Raw genomic sequence first — 25,655 nt, forward strand, 5'->3', positions numbered from 1 at the left:
AACCTCCGCGTGGCATGCCCCGAAGGTCAGCTTTAGAGCCATTAGTATCGGCACCTATGATTAAAAAGTGCAGATTTAATTGGTGTAGACACGAAGTTTTTTGTGTCGGTGTTCTGTCAAGGAGTAGACGGACCAAATTTTTGGATGGATGCTTTCTCTTTGGAGCGATGTGCTGGACAATGGTATACATGAATCACGACGGGCAGTTGACCTACACTAGATGAATAATCTATAACTGATTTTTTTTTTCGCGTGTCGTGTCGGTTTCAAAAGCCGAATGACGGTTGTGGCGTCACATACGATGTGAGGTCACGTGAGGCGTGCAAGAACTGCGATAAAATCGCCGCTTCAGTTTTTGTCATTCTAACTCTTGGGCATGTTTGCGTAAAAGTTATTGCGAATTAAAACGAAAATTTAGCAACCATACTGCTATTTTTGCATGCTTCACGTGACTTTAAACGGGTCTTTACGTCACACCCTTCGCGTGGCTGTTGAAACCAAAATGGCATGAACGAAAAATATTGAATTGTAAGTTATTTTACCGTTTGGTGGCGTAATTCACGTGGCTGTCAATAATTTCTAGTGTGTTGCGCATCATTTTAAAGAGCGGAAATAGCGAAAATTAGCTGTATCTAGTCCTTTAAATAAGAATTTTACTTTCAAAGCAGTAACAAAAATAAATTTAGAAAACCATAATAAGCTGACCCAAAGGGATACAAGAAGAGGACACCGTCGCGTCTGCGCGTCGCGTCGCGCCTCAACATCTGATGTAACCTCTGTCTTTCAAAAACTTTTGCAGCTAATTTTCTGCAGCATGTAACATACGCGTTTAATGCAGGAGATCTGAGTGAAAAATAGCAAGTTATAGTATATATTATGGTACAGTGCACCAAAATCTTGCTTTGGCTTTTCCAGCACACACCAAAGCTACATCCGAGTTTATTTCATCATTTTTTTACAAGTTCCATTGCCTACTATTGCAGAACGTCCAACCAAAAGCATTTTCATCGAGTTGTAGTTTTGGCGTTAACACTATGGCATAGCTTGTATGTTCATAGAATCTGGTAAGCCATTCCTAAGGCACTTGTGATACCAAAAAGCCTGGAATGTCTGTGAGCACAATGTTTTTCTTGGCCTTTTGAAGCTAGAAATGTTGTAGCATAATTATTACTCATGTCCATATGGACCCAACGGCCACTTGACCAGCCTCTGCCTTCCTTGTAGCATCTTGCACTTCTTGAAATCGCCAACGGCCCTTTCAGTGATGAGTCTAGGTGACAATATGTTCTTGGGCTTTGTAACCTCAATTTCTAAAAGCTGCTGCCTTGCAGTTCCGAAAGAAGGCATGATGAACCTCAAGAACACTCCATGAAGAAGGAAGCCGGCGTCTTTCTGCCAGAACTCGGTTTCCGTCCTGAAGCACGTACAGGAGATCTTTGAAATGAGAAAAAACCACGGGAAAAAACATTGAAAGCGTTTAGTGCTATGCAAATATGGAATGCATCACATGTAAGCCATAGATGTAGACATTTACTGACTTCACATGCATGTTCAACACCAGCGACTAGCAAATTATGCTTTGCTGCAGAACAACAATTCAATTTTCTAACATTTGTCTCAGATGTTAGCTCTCCTACGTGTTGTACATTGAAAGGTTGAAAGCAACCAGAATGTTGGCTGCTATACATTTCTTGAAATTATATGTTATTCGAAAGAAGTTTTTCGTAACTATTTAACTTAATATGAAAAGATTGGCGGTAAATAATCCTGATCACTTTCTAATGCAAACACCCTGTCTTTCACCCTCCCTCTCCCCACACAGGCCACGAAGAAACGTAACTGCACCATGCGGGTGCACACGAATAGGGAACATTAACATAGCACTTTGGTCATAATTTCTCCACACTTGCTGTGAGCTCATTCGATTGGTCTGCTGCTGAAAACATGCATCTCAGTTTGGGCCCGATCTTAGCAAAAAAGTTCTCATAACAATTTATAAAGCCAGCAAGTGCTCGTAAACATAATTTGACATTGCGACCTGCAGCGTCAGGCAACAAAACCCCGCTGTGTCCGGCGTCGCTGTTTCGGCAACTGACGGTAGTGATCACATCAGCTCGCATGCAACACAAATGCGTGAAGAATAAATCGTTCAGACCTTATAACATCTTGTCTCGCTGTAGTGTCGGAGGGCGAACAGCACATATCTGCACACCTGTGACAGAGTAAGGAATTTCCCCTGTCAAAGATTTACCAGGTCCTCCGGTTCTTGGTCTTTATGGAAGTGCACTCGAACATATAGATATCGGAGCATCATGGAGAGAAATCAAGCTTACGCAACAGTATGATCAAAACAGCCACGCCAGATATGTTCAAGTTATTTTATTTCACAAACACACAATGACAAGAACGTAAATAACCTATAATGTTCGGCACTGCTAGACATTCAAACTGTTTTCTTTGTGCAGGTCTTTCTCGAAGTACAGAAAACTCAGGCACGCACGCATGCGTTACAGACTTCATGGTGAGCAGGAAATAGCAACAAACCTTCTGTACAGATGGGATGAAAAACATACCATTTAACGGCTACAGTCTTTCAAAAATTGTTCCCAAATAGTAGCGGAGTAGCGGTAGAAGGGTTTTCTTTTCATGATTGTTAAAATTGCGGGCTGACACAATTGTCCGAGCTTCGGCATTGCCTCTTTCGGTCACCAACGTCTCTTCCGGAAACCGCTTCTGAACATTCGATATCCGGTGTAACCTGGGCATGCTGACGAATTCTCCCCCATAAGCTGCATGCCTAACTCCCCTTTCTTTGTCGCACCGAAAACAAAGCCCATCTTCCCTATACGAAACCCTTAGAGTATGCACGGGTTGGCAGAGCGTCACTATCTTGCGAGCGAGCACTTCGGCATCTCCATTACAAATTTCACTAAGTTATAAACCACAGCAACAGTCGGCTCGGCGTAGTGCGATACCAAGAGAAATAGCAACGAGATGACCGTCACGTCTAGCACAGTCGCCTTGCAGTACTCCCCCGAAAGTGGCAGGTAGCGACCCATGATCTCCAAGAAGTTGACATACACCAAGACACCAAAAAATATACCGTCCATGGCGGTAAGGACGGCAGGGTTCAAACTTATGTCCACACGGTATCCGGCTAAATATGCAGCGGCTGGCAGCAGTACGAACGGCCACGATAACGCAGAGCTCTGGATGAGATTTAGTTCGATCGTGTCGGTCGTAACGGCGGCGACGTACGAGGACATTACCGACAGCACCACGAGACGGAAAAGACCCCAGGCGTAGACACCGTTCATCAAGTCCCAGATGCCGGCGTCAACGCCATGCAAAACGTTTAGAAGTGAGAGCGAGAACAGAAGCACTGCGAGAGGAAATTTGGCGAACTCCTGCACCGGCTTGGACTTGTGTGCAGGTTGGACCATGGTTCGCCAGAGGTCTCCGTCTTCACTGTCCACAGTTACGTCCGATTCAGGCTCAGGGCCAGCGCCCCCACTGGAGCCTGTAGCGCCGTCGCTGGAGCCTGTAGCACCGTCGCTGGAGCCTGTAGCGCCGTCGCTGGAGCTTTCAGCGCCGTCGCAGGAGCCTTCAGCGCCGTCGCTGGAGCCTTCAGCGCCGTCGCTGGAGCCTTCAGCGCCCTCATTCGAGTCTGCCTCGAGCCGCCTGAGAGATGGAAGAAACGTTGTATTAAGAAATAATATCACACAAAGGTTACACGGAACCAGCCAAAGCTACAGCAAGCAATGAGGTCATGCGACTTCAGGTACAAAGTCAATTAGTGCAGTAACGGTATTTCATATTCGCAGATATGAACTCTTCAGAATAGTATTTCGTTGATTATTATTTGGTCTGGAACTGCTTCGCACGCATTGTGTTTCTTGCTAATGCAAAGTTTTTCAAACTCAACAGGCCATCTGCCTTGCGAAGGTCCTGCTAGTGTGCACACCGTAACGCTCTTCGGGATCTCTGTATGTACAGAGTTTCTGTACTGGTATCGACGGTCGATAGAATTCACATGTTAGTAGTGGCTAATTATAAGAAAAAAAAATAAAAAACGGAAGGAAAAGATGTTGCTAGCGGCGGCATCTGCTATCGAAACCTGAAGCACCTGAGCTGCGGCTAAGTGACAGGGAGAGAACAGGGAGAGAGGAAGGGTGGAGCGATATAAGAAAGGATAGGGGTAGTGTGGGCGATATACACTATGCATAGATACAGGATATTCACAATAAGAATCGCAGTCATGGCGTGAAAAAAAAGGGGACAACATCAAAAAAACATCAGCACCACGGGGGGAGAAGTATAAAGGGGCAAGGGTCGGGAAGGACAGGTACTAAACGTCACGTTACGAGAACACTGAACCAGAGTTTTCAGGACTGGGCCTAAAACTTGCTTCGAGGGCGGGGGGTGAGGTTGGGGTGTGGAAGGGGGAGGGGCTGCTCTGCACGAAGATAAACAGCCAAGCAGACGCTCACTCCAGCAGTATGATTAGTACATACGCTTGCATGTTCCCTCCCCCAATATGCACGCTACTTCACCCTCGGCGCCACTGCACCGGGCAGACCGGGCAGTCGACCATCGTGCGACGTTATTAAAAACCCGGCAGGCTGTATACATGCGTGCGAGGAACAAAATTTTCCCAGTGTAGTTCACTCACTAGCCACAGCTGTATAGTACGCAAGAATTATTTTCCGACAATGGGCATAAGGCGCAAATTAAGCATAGGAGGCTGATAATAGTAATAATAATGCAAAGGAAACGTCTACCATAAGTTTAAACCAGCTTCTTAATTACGTACCGTCATCCTTCGCACATTAATGTTTTCCACGTGAGCACGAACGCCGTAAATAAATAAAAAAGACAGTGCGCAAGTGCGACCTGTTCGCAGTAGACCACGGCAAACACAAAAAAGTCACAAAATTATACTTGAATTTGACTTGACAAAATGCGCACCCGTTCCTGTCCTGGCAGCGAACAACACACGCTGTGCTGAAGCTGACGCCGCCGCCCGCGTCTTCACTGAAGGTGCAGATTTTGCTCCACTACACGCGGCGCGGAGGCATCAGACTTCTTAAAGGGACACTTCATACAATTATTGTTCTCGGTGTAAATTGAATTTTTGGATCTTTCTAGGTATGTTCACGTTTGTCCGGTAGCAAAAGACGCATTCTTCACCGAGAAAAAAAGATTGCATGGAAACTTAAGCTCAGTCTTCAGGGTATGACGCGATAGCATAATAGGTTAATTCCTCGAAATACAGAATGTCATTGTCTAGTTTGCATTCATAGATCCCTGGTAGGCCTCATAAACCCTCCTGGCGCAGTGGTGCAGCGGTTAAACGATGCTCCACTGCCCGGCGACGGCAGGTGCTCCCAGCGGTGGGCCTTGTGCGGCCCACCCTTACAAAAAAGTTTTAGACAGTCTATAGAGTGTCTATAGACTTCTGTCTATAAATTCTATAGACTGTCTATAGACAACAGCCTATAGGCAATACAAATGCCATAGACAGTCTATAGACAACTTATAGATTTATGGCCATACACTTTTAGTAGACTTTCGTCTATAGACAGTCTATAGACTGAACAGACAAAAATCAATATCTATAGGAAGTCAATAGAGTCAATAAGAAGTCTATAGACTGTCTATAGACCATTTTTATAAGGGCAGGTTGCTGTCCCCCAGAGACCAATCATTAATTTAACTGCCACTTTCCATGGCCGATTCTCACGAGCCTTTTAGCGTGACAATGCAGCGAGTGGCAGATGAAAGCGGAGTCCCCTCACTCCATAGTCAGAGATAGCCTCCCTCCTCCATTGTCACGCTAGCAGGTTCATGAGAATAGCCCGACGCCATTGGCTGGAAGGAGGCCCTTTGACGGGGGAAATGCTGCGTTGTTTTTAGTTGTATCCGACTATAGTGTCCACAATATGAATAAAAACGCTATTATTTTGAAATGCTTTTTGAACACAATCATAATGTACTTGATTCCAGAAGTGCAGCGAGTGGTTAGAATGTCAGTGATGATATCGAGATTTTGAAGATCTATATATACTTACAATCCGGGCTGTTGCAGAAGGTTCTCCTTCTCTGATGGCCGTGAAATCCTCAACCAGGTGTGTGCGCAGAGGAAGCCAAACAGCGCACCGACTGCCCAGAACAATAAGCCCCACCGCGGGCTAAGAAACTTGTGAATGCGCCATGCGAAGGTGTTCGCCGTCGGAATTACGAAGATTGCAATCGTGTGCAGGATGTAGCCGCCGAAGAACAGGTAGGGCTGAAGGCTGAAAAAAAAAGAAAAAGAAAATGATATGCATAAGAAAACATCTTCCAAACTTGTGCCAAGCTTTAAAGAACGACAACGCGCACTGCGAGGATTCCATTAGTGCAGGGCTATAGGCAATCTTCTTGAAAAGGACAGAATAATTTTTAAATGCTCGTGATTTAGTAGTTAAAACGGATATTAACTGTGTTAAAGCGTAAACTTGGGCAACTTGGTAAGTAAGTCTTCGAAGAATATGAAACAATGGAAACCCCAGGACTAAGAGAAGACGTGGACGGCACTTTATCCTTAAAAAGATAGACGAGCTAACTCTTTACTCGTTAAATTTAGCACGAAATTTGCGGTGTAAAAGTTGCAGAGCAAGTTGAGAAATAATCACGTAACTTTTTTTTTCCAAGTTGAAATCGGCGTGGTTCCTTCGAGCTTATAGTAAACGACGCGATATCTAAAAACCATCCAACTATACGCCCTCGCATTGCGAACTCTGCACCAACAAACGTGTACAAACTGAAGAAAATCTGTTACATAAAGTCGCAATGAATACACGTGCCATCGATTACAGCGAGAGTTCTGCGATGAGTGGTATTTTGCATAACAAGGCAAGTACAGCGGCGGGAGCTCACGTCGACAACGGATGTGGAGTGACAGCGAAAGTACTACACCTGAGGAAGGTGGAGAAAGGTATGCCAACTTACTCTGGGGACTGGTTCAAGTCATATGCATCGGAGATTTCTGCGAAGATTAAAATGCAAGCGGCATTCACCACAATGAGGCAGTACGCTCCTATTAACGCTCGCGGTTCCGTGTCGAGAATCAGTCTAGGCAAATAAAAAAGGTCCATGTTGACAGCCGTCAGCTGCGCGATTCTGAAAAAGAAAGAAGAAGAAAACCGTGAGGCAAGCCTTAAAATTTTCAAGCACGAACAGTCATGGAATTCATGAGCGTGAACACGGGAGCCCATGGCATATATAGCCTCGAGCTCTATACTTGCGGCGATACGCGGCGGCTGCTTTTCGCTATACGGTGGAAACTTATACGCCGCCTTGCCTGCTTCTCGCAAACGGAAGAAAGCACCTTTTTCACTTTGTTTATAAAAGCGACCGCCGCGTATCGCCCCGAGTAGAATTCGAAGATATCGGGCACGCGCTCCCTGTTCAAGCTCATAAATTTTATGACCTTACACCAAACGTCACCGTATAGGTTCAAGCAAAAAAAAAAAAAAAACGCCCACCCAGACACTGTAATACTGATTACGAAAGAAGGCCGTGCAGCCCGCTGCGGTGATTACACTCGAACACAATCACATGAAGTTAAGGACTAGAAATACAGAACAAACTGGCAACTATTCTGAAAAAAGTGGTTAAGTATAGTTGCGAGCTGCTGAAAGCGATAAGGGGATCAACGCGAACTTGAGAACGCTGCTCTCGGTGTCTCTACCAGCAGAAACACCTTGTTCCGAAAGGAAGCGCGAAGAAATACAAAGAAAGAAGCGAACTCGTCTGTCAGTCAAACTAAGAAAAAGGCAGTTCAAAAGTCCTACGGAAACACCTCACGAAATACTCACGCCAGGGAAGCGCTGTGCTCACTGCTGTTGGCGGATGCACTCTGCACTTGCTGACCGGCCACCTAACGGATAGCGCGTTCGTTGCCCTGTCTGTTGGCCACCCTGTATTTTCGACAGGAGTTCGCGCGCCATCTATAACATCAGTTGTAATAGTCCGTGCAGGGTAAGATCGCATTTCACATGCCAGAAGTTTTGTTGAATTTCGATAAGTTGAAAGTGACACGCAGTTGGTCAAGCGAAAGCTTCGCATGCCGCAGATTTTTGATAAGCCGTGTTATAGTGTGTACCGAGCATTCGGACTAATTTTTATATATTGCAGTTTTTGGTTCCTTTGTGAACCGGAACTGATTCGAAGCGCAAGCATGTCACATTGCTCACTTCAAACACGGTGTGAGCAATAGAGGGCTTATCGGAAAGAAGGCGCAAACCGAGTCAGCCAAACGGCGTGCCCTTATTTCGTATGAACATGTGACTCTGCTTTTAGTTTGTTTTAAATATACTTTCTTCTCTTTTGAAGGCCGTGCTTCGGTGGCACAAAACAAGGCGATAGCCTGCGCCAGCGAAGAGCTGTAATACGTGAGCAATATCTGCGGGTAATGTCTGGTTCATCGTTATCTATGTAGTCAGCGTCAAGTAAATTCTGTGCTTTGTGTCCTGAGCGCACAAATTACGTTGCGGACCGTTGAAATTCGTCCAATGCTCGCTGAATAAAAATTAATATATGAAGGTTTAACATTGCTAAGCACGAAATATTGTGCGAGAGAGCAGCTTTGTGCAGGCGGACACCACCGCCATGTACCTGAAAGCGCGATTGAGGTGTCCACTGAGCCGGGGAGCCAGTTACGCGCGTCTTCGACATCTTCAGTGCCAATTTAACCAATGTACGCCGGCCTCTTATGTTCCAGTGCCGCGTTTCTGCAGCAATGTTATCAACGCCAACTCATGAAGCGCACATCTGTTTGTCACTACCACCTCATACCTAAAAACGCGAATATTAGTTTGATAGTAGTATCAGTTGACGAAGACGACGGTGTTCAATGCACAGCGCGAAAGTACAGTCTTTGTCAAAAGTAACAAGACTGCACGTTTTTTTTTCTCAGTCGTATATTAAAGCTATTATGAAAGGCCTCGAGCTCTAAATCTCTGAATGGTAATAAGAACCCCTGTTCTCACCTACAACGAACTTTTTGTTCTTTAGGGAAGCCGTGAGGGCTCTATTATACGAATGAGAACCAAACCATGGAGCAATGGTTACTTTTGACAAAGACTGTACGTTGCAGTTTAGCACGGGGCGTGTTCGGCTGCGGCGATAGCCTAGTGCTCTTGCGCAGTGGCTAGTGAAGCTAATCTGTCCGCGACACCGCGTGTTTGAATCCCTGTCGCGAATATTTGTTTGATTTATTTTTATTCATTCATTTCACTTGGCAAAAACCCACAAACATCGCAATATCTTGCTCAGGGTTTGCCCATCGGAATAGACCTTTCGCACGAATAAATTTAGTTCAGTCGCAAAAGTCACACTTTTCAACATGGGTGTACGAGCCTAGAATACTTGTAAGCACCCAATGCCACAGTCACCTGATAGTTGTTCGGTGCTTTACGATGACGGCCTATGCCAGGCCCCATTGACCGCATCATTTCGAAAGATTGTTCCCTCAGTGCTCAGGTCTTCATGACCATCATTATTTTTAACTTCTCCGATGAAAACAATCGTAGGAGAACAATACGATATGCATGGATGAGGCTAATCATGTCAGCAGTATCACTGATAAAAAAGGCTCGCCCTTGCTCTTTGAGCACAGGACCTAAACACAGTTGTGAACAATCGGTTTGAATTGACCGCGTTTGCTAAACGAAATTATGCACAATAGTTTCTTTTCTTGCCACCATCTTTCATGAGGGAAGCGCCAATTGGTGATTAAAACTGTCCCGCATTTTGTGAGGGCATGACTTTTTGAGTGGCGATTAAAGGCAAAGCGAAGCAATCCCGTATTTCAGAAGTTTAGAATGGCAGGAGTCAAAAGGTAGCAGCTGCTTCTTCGCACGCGGAAAATACGACCAACAGACCCGATAACCACAGAACTAAATTTTCAAGTCTAAAAACTGTAACGAATCATGATTAGATAGTTCGTCTGTGAACTCCAGACCTTTTACATGCTCTCCAAAGGCAGATAAAACACTGTCCACTGTTTCCTTAAGGTTGTAAAGACCTTCTTTAGTTAAAACAATCATAAAATCATCAACATACCTAAAAACTTTAAAAACCTTGTCAATGGGTAAAACTTGCTGCAGAGCTTGGTCAATATGAGATAAAAATCTGTGACATAGCACCGGTGCCACACAGGACCCAATGCATATGCCTGACTTCTGTAGAAAAAACTGCTGGTCAAAAGTGATAAAAGTAGATTCCAGGTAAACATGTAATAAGGTTAAAAAGTCATCTATGGAAATACCGGCTGAGTTCTGAAAAGAAATCGGGTCATTTTCTTCAATGCACTCCCTAACAGCGGAGAACAAGGGGCCATGAGAAACTGAATAGAGCAAATCTACAACGTCCACTGAAAAAGCACTCCCAACATCAGGGTTGGTTTCAAAAAAGTCACAAATTTCATTTGACCGTTTCGTCAAAATAGGATCATTTACATGCATCTTAGACAAGTGCTTAGCCAAATACATGCTAAGATTTTTCTGCCACGTGCCTTTTTCAGTTACAATAGTTCTAAACGGCATGCTTTGCTTGTGAGTTTTGACAGAAAAGAAAACTTTGAGCGTGCTCTTTTTGCTATCTCTAATCTGGTTAGTAAGGGTGCTCAACCCCAGACGATCACATAAGGCCATCGCTGCCGATTTCACTTTTGTAGATTTTTTTTAGAAATTGGAACAAAATTCTTTCTGACCGCCTGAGTTGCTCTCGCTGAGAAGTTATCATCCGAGAGGACATCCGCCCTCCTTATCAGCTTGTAGTAGACGCAGTTGATTCCTTCTGCAGTACGACACAATGGCTTCCGTCGACATTCCCATGTTTCTTGTGGTGTTTGGATAACCTGACTTTAGAAGGGATTCAACGCCTTCCAGCAGGCATTTTTCTCGCATTTCCGCTGTGGCTTTTCTTGCAATTTGTCGGTTGATGGCTTTTTGAGACGGCACTTTTGGCTCCACTGCGTACTTCAGTCCTTTTTCCAAAAACAGATGTCATCTTCTATGGCAGATGCGCATCACCCATTACCACCAATCCTTCACCACCTTTCTTCTTCTTGTCCTTTCTTGCTTCCCCCAGGAAACAGTTGAGCATGCACATCCACTGTTGCTCAGTCATATTTGAGGCCAACTTGGTGATGGACCGAAAAGTGTTCTCAGCGACACATGCAGGACTTTGTGCGAAGCAGGCGACACGCAGAAGGTCATAAAAAAGGTGATTCTGGCGCCATGTGCTGAAGGGGTTGTCTACGAAATCCCCCTTTCTTGCGGGCACTCCTACATAGGTCAGACAGGCAGGTGCCTGAATGAGCGAACGAGGGAGCATGAGAGAAACGTAGAGCAGAAGGAAGGAACACATCCAACTAAGCACATTAGTAAGTGCCCGTCCCGAAATTGTGAGCCATGCTTCACTGATGTGCGCATTCTGGGCAAAAGCAATGACACTACTGCTAGGGACTTGATAGAAGCGTTTTTTATCAAAAGGAAAGGCGACATATGCGTAAGCGACACATCAGTTGTATTGTTTAACTGTGAAAAGAAATTCCTGGAGCGCGCCTTATCATGTCGTTCTTGACCTTTAGGTGACCCTCCTGCGCATGTGACCACAAGCTTTATAAGTACATTTCATGCATGCAATAAAATCAGTTGGAAGTTGGCGCTTCGTCCTGTTACCTTCCTATGTGTCTCGTCTGTTTTTTGCACCTAAAACCTATTTAATTATGAACCAAAACCAACTAGCCCAGCAGCAAGTGCTCGTAGAGTTATGGGGTGTGGCAGTGAGGATAGATAGTGGGTTGTCCGGCGTGCAGCTTGTGCCTACGACGACGCAGTCAGTTCGCCGAACATTGTCCACGCATCTGTTATGGTAAAATGAATGGCACTACAAGAATAATTTGTCCGTGCTGTACTGATGCTCACTCTCAGCCAAGACATGGTCTTTCAAAACAAGTAGGTCATTTGTGCAATAAAAAATTTTCTCTTCCACGTGAAGAACAAAATCACAGCAAATAAATATTAAAAATGGTTAGTCTTGACATTTCTGGAGTCTAGCATATTAAGTGCCAATTTATAGCTTTCGGAGCTCGTGGGAAGTATAGTTACCAAAAGCTTGCGCCTCTGTCATCGTGGCTTTTTAACAGCTCAAGTACACTCCACAGTATCGAAAACGAGAGTGACCAATGGCAGAAAATCCGTGTGCATGATGGGGTTCTGAGCAAATACCATGGCATTCATTTGTCGTTCTGTTTGCAGTGTGTTATTATGTACCGCAATCATGAGACGTCTTCGGTCTTTGTTATTAATCTTCCATAAAACATTCTTACTCCATTTTGTGTTATAATCAGCAGTTCTCAAATGCTTTGAATTGCTATATACGAAGGCTGTCCTCAGTCAGGCGTATAGTTACACCTTTAGACTGCTAGTTTTTTGTTGTAATGTAAACTAGAATGAAAGAAAAAAAAACCGTTTCCTCAGTTTGGGAGGTGAGAATTGTTTTATTGACATGAATGAGCAAATGCAACACTCGAGGTCATCTGTCGGCATATTCGTGCATACAGTACGCCGCACGAATAATACACCCCGGAAGGAAAGAGGCCCACAAAGTGTGAAAGAAACTAGATGTGAATATTTCATGGACCGAATTTTGACACCTCGAAGGAACTGCTGGCGTTTAGACGGCACTTCTCGAGAAAAACAACCAAACGAATATGATATGTCTTTGGATACACACGTGGCAGAGTATTTTATCACGAGGAATAAATGCTTGGCTTATATGCTACAAGGATAAATTACCTAATGTAACATAACGTAACAACACTGAACACAACAACTACATGGCGACAATGTGGATGTGAACAGTCATTCGTAAATATAATACATGGCATACTTGTACCTTATCTATGACCACTTTTCATAGTTTAACCTACCTACAAAGAGGATAAGAAAAAGGAAGAGCAGTTATGGATTAGCTAGCGCTCCACTGAAAGCGTCATATCCGGCAATGCCAACAAATTTACTGCAGTGTCACCTCGCGACCCAGTTGCCTAGCATTGATACCAGAGGAGGGAGCATGCCCTTTCCTTAGTACTTGTAGGTATTTCAGGCAATTTGCACGCTTGACGAAGCAGCATTTACTTTTCTTGCGACACATCCACGAATACTCTAAACCTTTGTTGAATTTTCCTGCTTGAGAAGAAACACTTCCAAGATGCAGGTACTGTATATTAAGACTTCAATTTCTTTTTTTTTCATGCAAGAACTTCCCTATTTTCATTGGCACTGCTTCACACGAGCAACTACGGCCGTTTAACACAGCCGAGACACAACAACGGAAGAAACATTGTAATGGCATAGAACTGATAGCATTGATATCCTTCAAATTAATATTTCATCTTTGTTAAAGGTAGTCTTTCATCACATCTATTCGTTACCTTGGCTTTTTGCACTCGTCTTTACTTTGACACGCATAACAATTCTTTGTCTCAGCTGCGATATAAAGATGCAGCATACAGAAGTACATTTCATATGCATAGGAACAACACTCACCACGAGCGGGCATTTGACTACTGCCCTTGGCATGCACGGCCCATGCCCTTGTGGTATAGCACCTTGTCTTGGAAAAACTTCACAGTGAACACAATACACAGGCGACTTGCCCAACAAGCCACATAGAGAGCCCTAACAGCCCAGTCCGACTGGCTTTTGCAGTGTCCGCGCGGTGTAGGCGTCAAGCGAGTGACCAGCAACGATGCGCACTCTACACAGGTCACCATACGTCGGGTAGACTGAAACCTAGGAGGATTGTGCATACTAATCCCGCCGCAGCGGGCGGAAACGAGCAGCAGCTGGAAGCTGATCGACTGTAGGGGCACAGGACACCAAGCGCACTCGCGCACATGAGGACGCCGCAGGAGAATGTGTCAACGATGCCCTCGTAGAATCTGGATACGTTCCAGTGAGTCTCAGCACCGACCACGAAGGCCAGCGCAGGTAGCAAGGCGAAGAGGAGAGACCCGACCAGAAGAACAGTTGGCCGAGGCCCTGACGAGTACAACACCACGGCGAGGGCGACGGAGACCAAGATCGTGTTCCCTATGGTGGCCTTGAAACCGTTGCTGGCTACTTCTGACAGCTGATCCGGAATTTGTCCAAGCGTGAAGCATTGCAGTATGTAGTAGATGCTGAGGAAGCCTACAGCTGCCAGGGAGACCCAGACGTCGACACGTGGAAGCGGCTTGTCCGTTGGGGGCTTGTCCGTTGGGGGCAGGTCCGAACGCGCACGGGTTGATTCGGTGGCTCCGTAGTCGACACTTTCTGAGTAGGACGACAGCATGGTGCTCTCGGTACGCGACCTGCCGAGAAACAGTCCGTTGAGCCCCACAGCAAAGCATAAATGATTATGTTGAGCTATTCTGTGAGTTTCGTGACAGTACTGATAAGTTCTTCGCTGCAGAGGTTGTGAAAAGCATTAATGTCTACAGATATGGAACTCGTGACCATTTGACGATGTTTGCAGGTTTTAGTGCTTGTAACTTGCTTAAAATGTTTTTTTAAGTTTTCACAATCTCTCGCCCTCTACTAGGCGTACTGACGAAACCAAGCCTGAATGTGACAAACATATAGTATCCATATGAACGAAGCCACCAATCACAGAAACCGAGGAAAGCACGGTGAACTGCTTTTAAATTTGTGCTATTGATCAGTGGAAAATTAGTACTGGAATCATTGTATGACGGAAAGATTACTCATTAGTAATCGAAAAAAAAAACAACTAGATGCCGCCAATGCGATGTCGTTTTTCGTTATGTCGTTTTTAAGTCGAGAGATAGAATAACATACAATAATAACGGTGACTAATATAGACTGGAATATTTAATATCTAAACTGACAGGCTTCACTGTGCATCCAAATATCATATGGGTATTAATAGGTACACAAAATATGCATCTACATTTCTCTTGGAAATGCAGCTGGAATACGAAAATTACAATACTTCAGTCAATACAAAAGCGGTACAATACCCGAATACAACATTAATGCAGCATGCGCCACAGCAGCTAGGTGGTAAGCGCGTAGCATCAGATGCGATTTGCTGCATGCTAAGTTCTGACACGTCCGGACTGCGTATAAGATGGCTAGCAACGGGGTACATACTTGTATAACACTCAAGTGCGTCGCGTGGGTCTATATGCAAAGTACATAGGAGGTGTACTCCGAGTAATACTGACTCCGAGTAATAGGCGTTCTTTCTATCTTTCTGTCTTCCCGTGTTCGTTCCTTTGCGCCAGTCGGATTCATTAACACTGCCCGTGGCTATCTCGACTTGCTACTACAGCCACACTCTTTAGCTGATCGTGTGTGTTGTATCATGCATGCATGCATGCTTCAGGAGCCTCTGACAGCAGTTACACAGCGGCATCTGTTAGACGTCTCCATAATTCTACAGTAACCTGCAACACATAGTGCGACCTTTTTTATCGCGACAGCGTAAAGGCTCCCGCTGTGCGGAAAATCCGGCGTCATCGTCGACGGCGTCGTTGTCGTCGTTGTGAGCGAAAAATCCCGCAGAAACAACCTAAATGGGCAATATAGGCCACGTGACCTTGTTGCGTCATCATAACCTGCCCACCGGATTGTGAGCAAACTGATCACCGTGGCAGGTGGCAGTTAATGATTATTTGCGAGAAGTTGCCCAGGAGGGACAATCTGGGTCGACAAGCCCCATCGAACGATGGCAGCACCTTCCATCACAAGGCCATTCCTTAAACACTGCACCACTGCTCTAGGAGCGGTGCTCTATGAATGTAGCGTCGAGATTAACCAGTTCCGCATATATGGGCGTTCACCCACGAAATCTATCGCGTCATAACCTTAAGGCACAGCTTAAATGCCCCTCCAATTTTTTTTTTGTCATGTAATGGGCTCCACACAGACTGGCACGCTTTACTTCACTAAAAGCCATAACAGTCTCCAAAACATTACATAACGTCTGAGATTCAGTTACTCATGCAGCTGAAGCAACGACTTTTCAGTGTCCTTACAAAGACACATCATCATCAGTGCATTCCAAAGAAACAGATTCAAAGCGATTTTTGCGGCAGTAGCATTATCACGCTCTCAAACTCACTGGCGCCGTGTCGATGCCCTATGCGTGGCCCAGTCAGACATGACGAGGCCTAGCTGCCGGAGGCACAGGCCGACTCCGAATCCTATGCACACCACTATTTCTGCTGCCGGCACTTCATGCGACACGACCTGGCCCAGGGTCCGGGAGCCCGTGTACAGCATGCTGACGAACGACACACCGAACAAGATGCCTCCGCTGAAGAGTAGAGCGACGCGGTGGTACCTGCAGGGCAGAAGGAATGCCGGTGACACCACACTTAGCATGGCATGGCAAGTGATTAGGTGTATGGTGCACACGGGCGCCCAACGACCGAAAAGCACCGAAATTTCACTAGCACTAGCACTAGCACAAGCTAGTCAAGAATACGGTACAGCGAACCAGCTGCGTCACGTGTAATAATCTTTACAGTGGCCCAGCCTGTCCCAAGGATGGGGGCAGCCTTGGGCGCCACGTACTATCGGCCACAAAAGTTTGCGTGATGCGTGTGCGAGAAAAAAAATTGTAGCAATACCTGCTGCTGGGTAATGTTACTAGCTTGATGAAGCATCCACGTTCCTATATACACATTCAGACACTTCAGACGATTGGCATGCGTGACTGTGTCGAAATAAAATTTTTCTTTCACATCCACATCACTTAAACTGTGATGGTCAATTGTACATACAGCTGCAAGCAATATGAATGAGGGAACCTATTTGTATGAACTGAATGGTTATATTCTCTCCGAGAATGAATGTGAATAATTGTTTACTATGGATGCATTCTGGACGAATGATGCATCCCTAGTTCCTGAACTAAGAAAATTGCTAGTGCATTAGGAAAGTTAATTTAAACCTCAAATGTAATCCTCTTATATACTATTTGACCCTGAAGCATGAAGCAAAAGTAGCACAGGCTGCGTGCTTTCTTCAGCTACTTGGAAAGCTTAACTGCGTGGAATGAAGAAACACTGTGGGCTGTAAAAACTCCACCCTTGTTCCTCCTTCTTCACAGTACTTTTCCGTCTTCTTCTAATTGGTTCACGCAGCAGAATTCTTCTAATTGGTTCACGCAGGAAAATTTTTCGGCTAATTATTGGCCAGTGGACATTATGTATGCGTATGCGAAAGTTCAGACAACTGGACGTATATCCGGGAGCTGCGTAGTACCATGATTTTTTTTTTTTCAGAAGACATCAAGGGACGAACAACACGCTTAGGCGCGTTCTACCAACAAATGTATGGCTCGTTCCTTCCTAACCTCTGGGAAAGAAAAATGTCACTATGCAGCTACTATGCAGAAAAAAAATCAGCATTTAACCAACTATCTTGATACCGAGCAATACTCTACGCGGTTTAGACAACCATTGTAGCACGTGCAAGAAGCCACCCAAAATTTGCCTCTTCTGTCGTACTGGTGAACTGCTAACGTTCTGCTGGAAACAGATGCTGGAGATGCAATCCAGACAGGCCTCAGTATTGTACACGGTTGAAAATGGTTGGGATCGAACCCGCGTCTTTCAGGTGAGCAGCCGAGCACCATAACCACTGAGCCACCGCGGCGGCGGTTGAAAATGATACTTGCTAATATCCATCACTCCGATACTATTAATTCCACTTTTCGGTGAGTATCACCTTCCGTGGCCTCCACTATGACTTTTTCTTTTAGTATGTGAAAATTTTGATAATGAACTTTTCCAAACTTTATATGTTGAACGGAGAGCGATTCAACTTCTGTGGCGATTGTCTTCCGAGAATTTATCTCGTCGCCTTGATGTCGACCAATCGTGGAGACGAAAGAATGCAAGAGCGCAGTGTATGTCTCAAAATTCTTGGCCAGCCGACAACTCCGAATAGAAGAAATTTGCAAGAAACATGCGGATAAATTTATTTTTTTCGGCAGGCACTGCTATCAGACGTATTTTTGAAAAGTACAAAAAATCCAAAGAAGCTTAGAGCATAAGGACGGAATCCGGTACTCGGTTGTCGACTATCAGTTCGGCGGGTGAAGATAAACGATCACGTTTTCTGGTTAAAAGCGGAAACCTATGCGTTCCGCGTTTAATGACGCGTCAAATTTAACTTGTAAATAGGGGTGTGCGAATATCAAATTTTTCGAATACGAATCGAATACGAATACTTGGTTCCGAATATCGAATCGAATATCGAATAATCAAGGACAGACGCATTTGACCACTACAAAACATTATTTGAGCACCCAAGAACATCACAGTTAAACTATCGATGATTAAATGAACACAAAAGGTGTGTGTGGCTGCACAAAAATTATCAGACTCGAACATTATTCTTAGAAGAATGAAAATACCAGAGAAGATGGCTGGTATCACAGCATTAATTAAGGCTAGCTTACCATCAGCACAAACGCGTGATGAACATAAAAGGTTGTAATGAAGGAAAACCAGCTGCCCCACATGGTCAGGCAGAAGTAGTTCCCTTCTAGCTGAAACGACTTCTCCAGCCACAGAAAATCCCCTCTCACTTGGCACTGAACTGGCACGTATTACGAGGTACTTCGTGCACAGCCGTGACTATACCAGCTTCGCAGTTTTACCCACAAAGGAGCTCACCAGCGCAGTCAGCTACGGCATGGCCCTTGGAGGAAGGAAGAATTTTCGCGCATTGCTCTGGGCGCCGCCTTGCTGTTATGTCTCTGTCTATAGGGCTTGCGGACCGAAATGAACGCCGGTGCTCACAATGTATATTCGGCTAGATACGAATATTCGCGTCGGGTCGAATATTCGAGACAACACGAATACCTGGATTTCGAATCGAATACGAATACTAAAAATATAATATTCGAATTATATTCGAAAATTTCGAATATTCGCACACCCCTACTTGTAAACAATTCTTTGGCACGGATAAACTGGTTGTCTCCAGTGAACAGTCCAAAAAATTCTTCTGAAGGTGTATCATGCTAGTAACATGGCTCGAATTAAAAGAACTTACTTCGGAGAGTTTTGCCGCACATCTGCCCGGATGTGTATCCAGTAGACAAACGGTCCAGCTATCAGGTTGCCTCCCAGCAAAAGCAGTGTTCGCAGCATCGACGTGGTGTCCATGGTAGCACCTGCAGCACTGCATCAGACATCGTACGCTTGCAGTAACCGAAGCAGCGGTGATGGTAGCTCACAGAACATAAGGCAGACTGCAGTTTAAGTTCCATTATAAATCGTGTATCATGCAGTTACACCGAGGTCGTACCGCGAGCTTGTCTAGCGACGTTTACCGGTTTACTGCACCGTCCGCACAGGGTATCTTTATGTCGTGTCCGGTCGCTGTGTTGAATGCAGCGAAAGACGCACACGGTACTTTAAGACTTCGTTTATTTAAAGCCGATGAGGGTGCGACCAGCGTCGACCGAGGCAGGAGCCGAACTGGCCGCCCGAAGAAAGGAGGGAGCGGAGAAGCGTCCACGGGAGGGAGTGGCTTCACAAAACAGGAGGAGGACGCGGGGGCGCACCATGGGGGGGCATCTGGCGACAGCGTGCGACGAGGGGCAAGTGGTCGTTAGGAGGAGGATGCGAGTGGTCGTTAGGAGGAGGATGCGAGTGGTCGTTAGGAGGAGGATGCGAGTGGTCGTTAGGAGGAGGATGCGAGGGCGCACACACACAAAAGCAATAAGGGGACACAACACTTTATATTTGCACAATGATTCTGAGGATCGTGAACAGTTTGTTTTCGGAGAGAGTATTTTAAAGAGGAAGCTAACATCTAGTTTATTCCTTGCAGGACGGCCAGCCATGGCTTGTCGCGAGAATGCCTCGGCCAAGACAAGTGCCAAGATGTGCTGGCCAAATAATAAAATCATTACGGCGCTACAAAAACTCGACATGGCGTGTTCGAGAACACTTTGCTTCACCTACACCGTCACACTACGCACGTACTATCATGCAATCCTGCGCAGGATCTAGCACTGCCCCCAGAATAAAAAATACTGACTGCTGAATTCAAATGTAGCTTACTATAATTACAACAATAGATAAACAGTGAGCGATGTACTTCCGCTCATGTTATGCGATATCTCAAATTAATGACCCAAACAAAACATGCGTCCGTATTGAGCACAACTCACCGTTCTTCCAGACCCTGTAACTACTCACTGGTCATACGCGTCTGAGCTCATCTTTGGAGTGTCACTTGTGTGCAAACAAGAATACGTATCAACGGCAGTCGGATTATCTAGCATAGAATTTCCAGGCTTTCTCCGAAAACAACCGCGAATAACAGTGCTGAAGTGGATGTGATCTTATCAGCAGTGTCGAAGTTGTGCGATAAGCTAACCTAAAACAGATAAGTTCACGCTTGCTATACGCTGCCCGCGTGGACAACCGTTACTACGACCTCACAAAGTAAACAACTAGTGGTCACCTACTTGACCATTATCTGATCTAGTATAAGTTATTCAATATCATAAATCAATATTTTGGCAATGTGCATAGCGTCACAAGAGGGGTGCAAATACGCATGGCTCGTGGTCTACAGTGCTGCTTTTCATATCGTTCGTGCTCTTTGATCCTGCATGCTTTTCTCCGCGCGGTCAATATGACGAGATGTTTTGGAATGTAAAAAGCCATTAGCCGACTGCGCCGTACTGTGTGCAGACCAGCAAAATTAACTCAAACGCAGTGCAGTACGTTCGATTTAATCAGCTATTATAGCTACGGGTCTCCAGGGCTCGAGGCCAGTGATCAAAGTGCATAGATGCATTATTCGCCGCAGCTTGCATGGCGTCATCATCACACAAAAAACGCAAGCCTGTTGCCCTTCTATAGTTTTCACGTAGAGCGGTAACATATGAATGCGAGATATAGATGAGCTGGGCATACTTAATGCATAAATGATTTTCTAAATTACGGGGCACATGAATACTGATTGATTGTTCAAGGCTAACAGATCAAGGCTAACAGATCAAAATATGACAAAAAACCGACATTGAAACCCGTGAAAAAAATCGCTTGATAAACTTAGAGTCTGAACCTGTCTTGTGTATGCAGTTGTTAGAAATCCGTATTAGCAAGAACACAAGCGAATTTCACAAGATCTTTTGTCGTGTGACATGCCCTCACGTGACAATTTTATCGAGTTTATCACTCGTAACTCTATTTTGTGATGATTTTCTTCTTGCAGACCTGTGGAGACATGGTTCGGCAGCATGTGACAGACAGCCTCTCTTCCTTAATATTATCCAGCGAAAACTTAGCCATCGCAGAGTGAAGCTTCCGATACACTATAGCGCAGCAAAAGACGAGGGCACAAGAGACGAGAAACAAACACCACGAGCGTTAACTTCCAACAAATTTTATTCTCCTGAAGCATCACATTTATACGCCAGAAAAGAGGAATCACATGTGCCAACAGTATCAATTCTTTAGAAAAGCGAGCTCTTTATCTGAGAGAAGAATGGAAGGTATGCTTACGCACGCGCATCCTGACCTATTTATCGTTTCAGCTTCAATGATTTCGCGCGTTACCCTGCCTCTCCTTTTTCCTATTACCACATTTTTATCAAAGAAAGGCTTACAGGTTTTTGACTTGCACATGCGCGAATGTGGCCAACCAGCAATCCGCCTTGCCCGTTTCTGACGTTGAGAGCGTGTTCCATTAGGCGCTCGCTCAGACATCTCCCCGTCTCGCCGATGTAGTGTTTCCCGCATGACAAGGGAATTTTATACACAACCCCTTCATCGCACGTGACGCAGGGCACGTGACAAGCCCAAAAATCCACGCTACTGAAGCTTCCGCTATCCGTAGATGCACTAGCAAGAGCATCCATAATCCATCAGTGGTTTTTATGATGCATCATGAAACATGTGTGCCGGCGTGGTCATAAGGCGTTTTTATCAGGATCTGCTTCATTGTCCCCATGCGTGCTGTAAGAACTAAAGAGTAAAAAACTTTAATGCTATTCTGGTTGGTCTAGCCGAAATACCATAGTCCCAAGAGGGTTGGAGGACGTTCAAGATATTTTCGGCAGGGCCAGTGCGGCGATGGAAGCCTTCAACAACTCTCTCATTGAGGAGGTGCGTTCCTTTGGGTTTGTGAGCTTAGCCTTTGTTCGCACCGAACTGTGTTGGCAGGTAGGTGCGCCCTCATAATGGGCGCAGTCTACTTTTCAAACACAAGGCCAAGGTGCAGAGAGCGGATGGCATCATATGGCTTCGTGCCATGGGTACCATGCATGTTTTTCTGGCGGTGTCCGTTGTCGACGTTTTTTGTGGCAACCGTAAGTGACCTCTACAATTACCTGAACTGTCTACCTCGTCCCGAAAGCGGGGGTTGAAGAACGACGTTTAGAGGAGGACGTGCTGACGACGCTTACAAAAGGACGAGTCACTCAAAGGATGAAAGAAGAGAAAGAGTGACGATCCAGACCGATCAGGCACGAGACCGAACGGTGGGGGAGCAGAGGAGCGAGAGACATCGCCAGAAGAGGTCCACTCAGCTTCGCCTCCCGAGACACCCTTCCCGGTGGCTCAGTGGTTTTTGACATTCGGTTGTGGATCCCAAGGCCGTGGGCTCGATCCTGGCCGCGGCGGCCGTATTTTGACGAAGGTGGAACACAAAAATGCCCGTGTGCTGCGCTTCGAAAAACATTAAGTTAATCCGGAGCCCTCCACTGCAGCGCCCCTCGTAGCCTGAGTCGCTTCGGGATGTTTTAAGGCGTAAGACTTTCTTGGCTCGAGTGGCATGGACGGAAGTTGTAGGCGGAAGTTGTCCGCAAAAGCCAACCGTAAGTTGTATGGTATTAAAATGAAATGTAAAAGCTGATTAAGCAGCAGTTGATAAGCAACAGATATGTAATGATGGTAGCGATAGTTAATTAATAAATTGATAGTAAAAGATATTGATAGATAGCGTTGATGATAGTACTGATAGTGTCAGTTAGTGCTAGAGATAGATAGTGGTAGTGATGGCAGTGATAGCTGGCGATACCGATAGTGCTACGGATAGATAATGATAGAGATGGTAATGATAGTGATAATGATAGCTATTGATAGTTATCGAGACGTCCGGTGAGTGGGAACGTCCAGTTCGAGATTAAACCTGTTAGGGACCCTATTTCGTGTTCCTGATTTCTGCTCTTCAACCCTGAAATAAGCCTGTTGCGAGGGGATCAATATCGCCATCCCTTATCGCTGAAGGAAAGAAGAGGTATTGGTCACGGGCGGATTTGTGGGCCACTTGGAGGGGTGTGGTCTCTCTTGAACCATGTACTTCTTGCACTCTTTCGCCGAAATATGAGGTTCAACACGGTTTTCGCCGTACAATTTCTCGTTTGAGGAGGGGGAGGGAGTTGCGATTACAACTCCACCTCTATAAACCGGCTCCTGGTCTTGGTTTGCTTCTCCCTTTATTTGTGCCCAGTTTCTCGTGCGCAAATTAAACGAAAATTTCCCATTTATGCAGTGTACCGTGTCCCTTAAAACGGAAAGAAGCAATTTTTAGCAGGCATCCAGCCCAGTGGCAGAACAAAAAGTTACGGTAGTTCAGTGGTCGATCGAGTAAGTATGCTTACTGCGTGAATAAATTCGCACTCACCGCAGGTTCAGGACGCACAGAGCACAACGGCGGAGACTAGTCTTTCACTGATGCACACTCTTGCAAGCAGCTTGTGATGTCGCTTACTGCCTTCAACGATAAACGGGATCGGACCGCCTGCTTGTACACAAAGCTTCTGGAGGCATCACGCCAGCTGTCTTCTTGCGCCGAACACGGCCATTATCAGTATACCAGCAGCGCGTTGCGACTCTGTGCACGTCGTTGAATAAGCTGAATAGACAATGGCCTCAGAGACAAGTGCGCCCACACGTCCCGATATCGATTGCCATAAAAAAGGTAAAAGGCAAGTAGCTGCTTCACAAGCATGGCCTGTTGAATAAGATCTTATCTAATCTTTAGGTCGCATGCAACAGTGATGAAATATCTAGTACTGGAGTACTGGAGAGTGCGGGGGCCTGTGGCCTTGTCAAGCTGCCGTTGTGACAGCTTTTTCCGCAGGCCTCCGGCATCATGCATGCATGATGTGAATAAAGTTATTATTATTATGAAAGGAAGAAAGAAAAAGTTCCCGCGAAGACGACGCTGGAGAAATAGCGGTTAGTGATTTGGCCAAATGCTAAAATAAGGAAGAAAATTAAAAGCTGTTTTTCTTTGCCTTCAACTTTTAGTTCTGCCGGTTTGGTCAGTATTGGCAACTCGTGTTGCTTTGACCGTATTGCGTTTCCAAACACAGCACGTTGAAACTAACACCGAGACTGCTTTCGAAACAAAGAACGAAATGGCAAACCTTCTCGCAGGAACGGCATTGAGTGATAAAGTGCAAAGCGTGCACAATAGGCTAGTGTAATAAGCTGCGCAAAGAGTGCCTGTTGACGCCCAAGTGACAGAGATATGAGGATCTTCGTGTGGAAGGAACCATGCAAGGCAGGGAGCGGTAGGTAGGCAGTAGTGTGGGTGAGGCATGTATCCAAGCAGAGGACGAGACCCCCCCGTACAAGACACTACATTGGGCCTTTCCCTAGAAAATAAGGAAAAATGTGACATAGAGATTGAATCATGATACTCTACCCTTCCGGCTGAAATAGACACCGTACTCTCGTCTTGGCTTCTCCTACAAGAATGACTCAAAACACATGAGCTAGAGGACAATCGTGTGCTTTCCCGGTTGTCCATAGCTGCGAGCCGTGAATGGCATCATGGTACAGCAAGTGTCATAAGAAAGTGATCCCAGAACGAACGGGAACGGGGGACACAATGGCGGCTGGAAGTCACCGCCAGCTGGAACGAAAAAGAGATGACCCTTTGTTTTTTTAGATTTTACCTCATAAGCTGGTCTTTCAAGGCACAACATGGTTTAGCAGGCAGCTGACTTGAAGGATACTGATCAGACATCGGTTTTCTGCTCGCCTCCAGCATTTCAGCGTGCTCCGTTATGCGGTAGCGGGGAAATAAATAAATGGGAGCAATATCTATCTCTCTGCGACAAGAAAATCGACAGAAACTGTTGTATAACAATAGCGTGGTCGCTCCCCGCCCTTGTCCGCAAGATTAAAAATTGGCGCCGGAGGAACGTCAGAAAAAAATGAAGGTCCAGTCACTGAAAAGGAAACAAGTAAGCAGTGACACGACGAAATGCTCAACTCAAATTTTCGCCACTAGCATCCACCTCAAGAACTAAACCATACAGCTAAACTCGACCTAAACTGTTACATCGGAATGAGCGTCACGTGACGAAGGCGATAGGCACATGTTAGGCACCCTGTACGCGTCACACACGATCCCCTTTGCATGGATACGTTTCCAGACAGTAGACGTTTTTAGCATGCCGGAGTCGTTTTAGCGGAGACGTTTTAGCGGAGACGGGTACCGTTTTACCGCATGCCTCCGGCGCACGCGGATTGGCGCCCCGCCTGGCCCCACCCATGTCACGGCGCGTGCGCTGGAGGCATGCGGTAAACCGGTACACGTCTC

At 45.6% G+C, this 25,655-nt stretch overlaps 2 protein-coding genes across 3 annotated transcripts in view; both read right to left on the bottom strand.

Moving 5' to 3' along the window:
- Window positions 1–2,364: 2,364 nt before the first annotated feature.
- On the bottom strand, window positions 2,365–7,920 carry LOC149342894 (uncharacterized). The gene is made up of 4 exons (XM_089542255.1): window positions 7,860–7,920; window positions 6,991–7,161; window positions 6,072–6,296; window positions 2,365–3,681 (listed from the first exon to the last, which is right to left on the bottom strand). The coding sequence occupies exons 2-4, from the start codon at window positions 7,134–7,136 to the stop codon at window positions 2,886–2,888; spliced, it is 1,167 nt and encodes a 388-aa protein (XP_089398381.1). The 5' UTR covers window positions 7,137–7,161; window positions 7,860–7,920; the 3' UTR covers window positions 2,365–2,885.
- A 4,433-nt stretch (window positions 7,921–12,353) lies between these two features.
- LOC149342895 (uncharacterized) overlaps window positions 12,354–25,655 on the bottom strand; it is a 38,234-nt gene continuing 24,932 nt past the window's right edge. The window contains exons 1-4 of one of the 2 annotated variants that reach the window (XM_089545402.1): window positions 23,724–23,860; window positions 19,131–19,259; window positions 16,183–16,404; window positions 12,354–14,407 (exon numbers count right to left, since the gene is read on the bottom strand). In XM_089545402.1, the coding sequence (XP_089401528.1) occupies window positions 13,822–14,407; window positions 16,183–16,404; window positions 19,131–19,243 (921 nt within the window). In that variant the 5' untranslated portion in view covers window positions 19,244–19,259; window positions 23,724–23,860 and the 3' untranslated portion in view covers window positions 12,354–13,821. Of the gene's footprint in view, window positions 14,408–16,182; window positions 16,405–19,130; window positions 19,260–23,723; window positions 23,861–25,655 lie in introns of those variants that run through there. The other variant, XM_089545401.1, reaches the window with a different exon arrangement.

The sequence above is a fragment of the Amblyomma mixtum genome, chromosome 5, assembly GCF_055824585.1.
Source record: "Amblyomma mixtum isolate Tamu chromosome 5, ASM5582458v1, whole genome shotgun sequence".
In the NCBI taxonomy this organism is placed as follows: Eukaryota; Metazoa; Arthropoda; class Arachnida; order Ixodida; family Ixodidae; genus Amblyomma; species Amblyomma mixtum.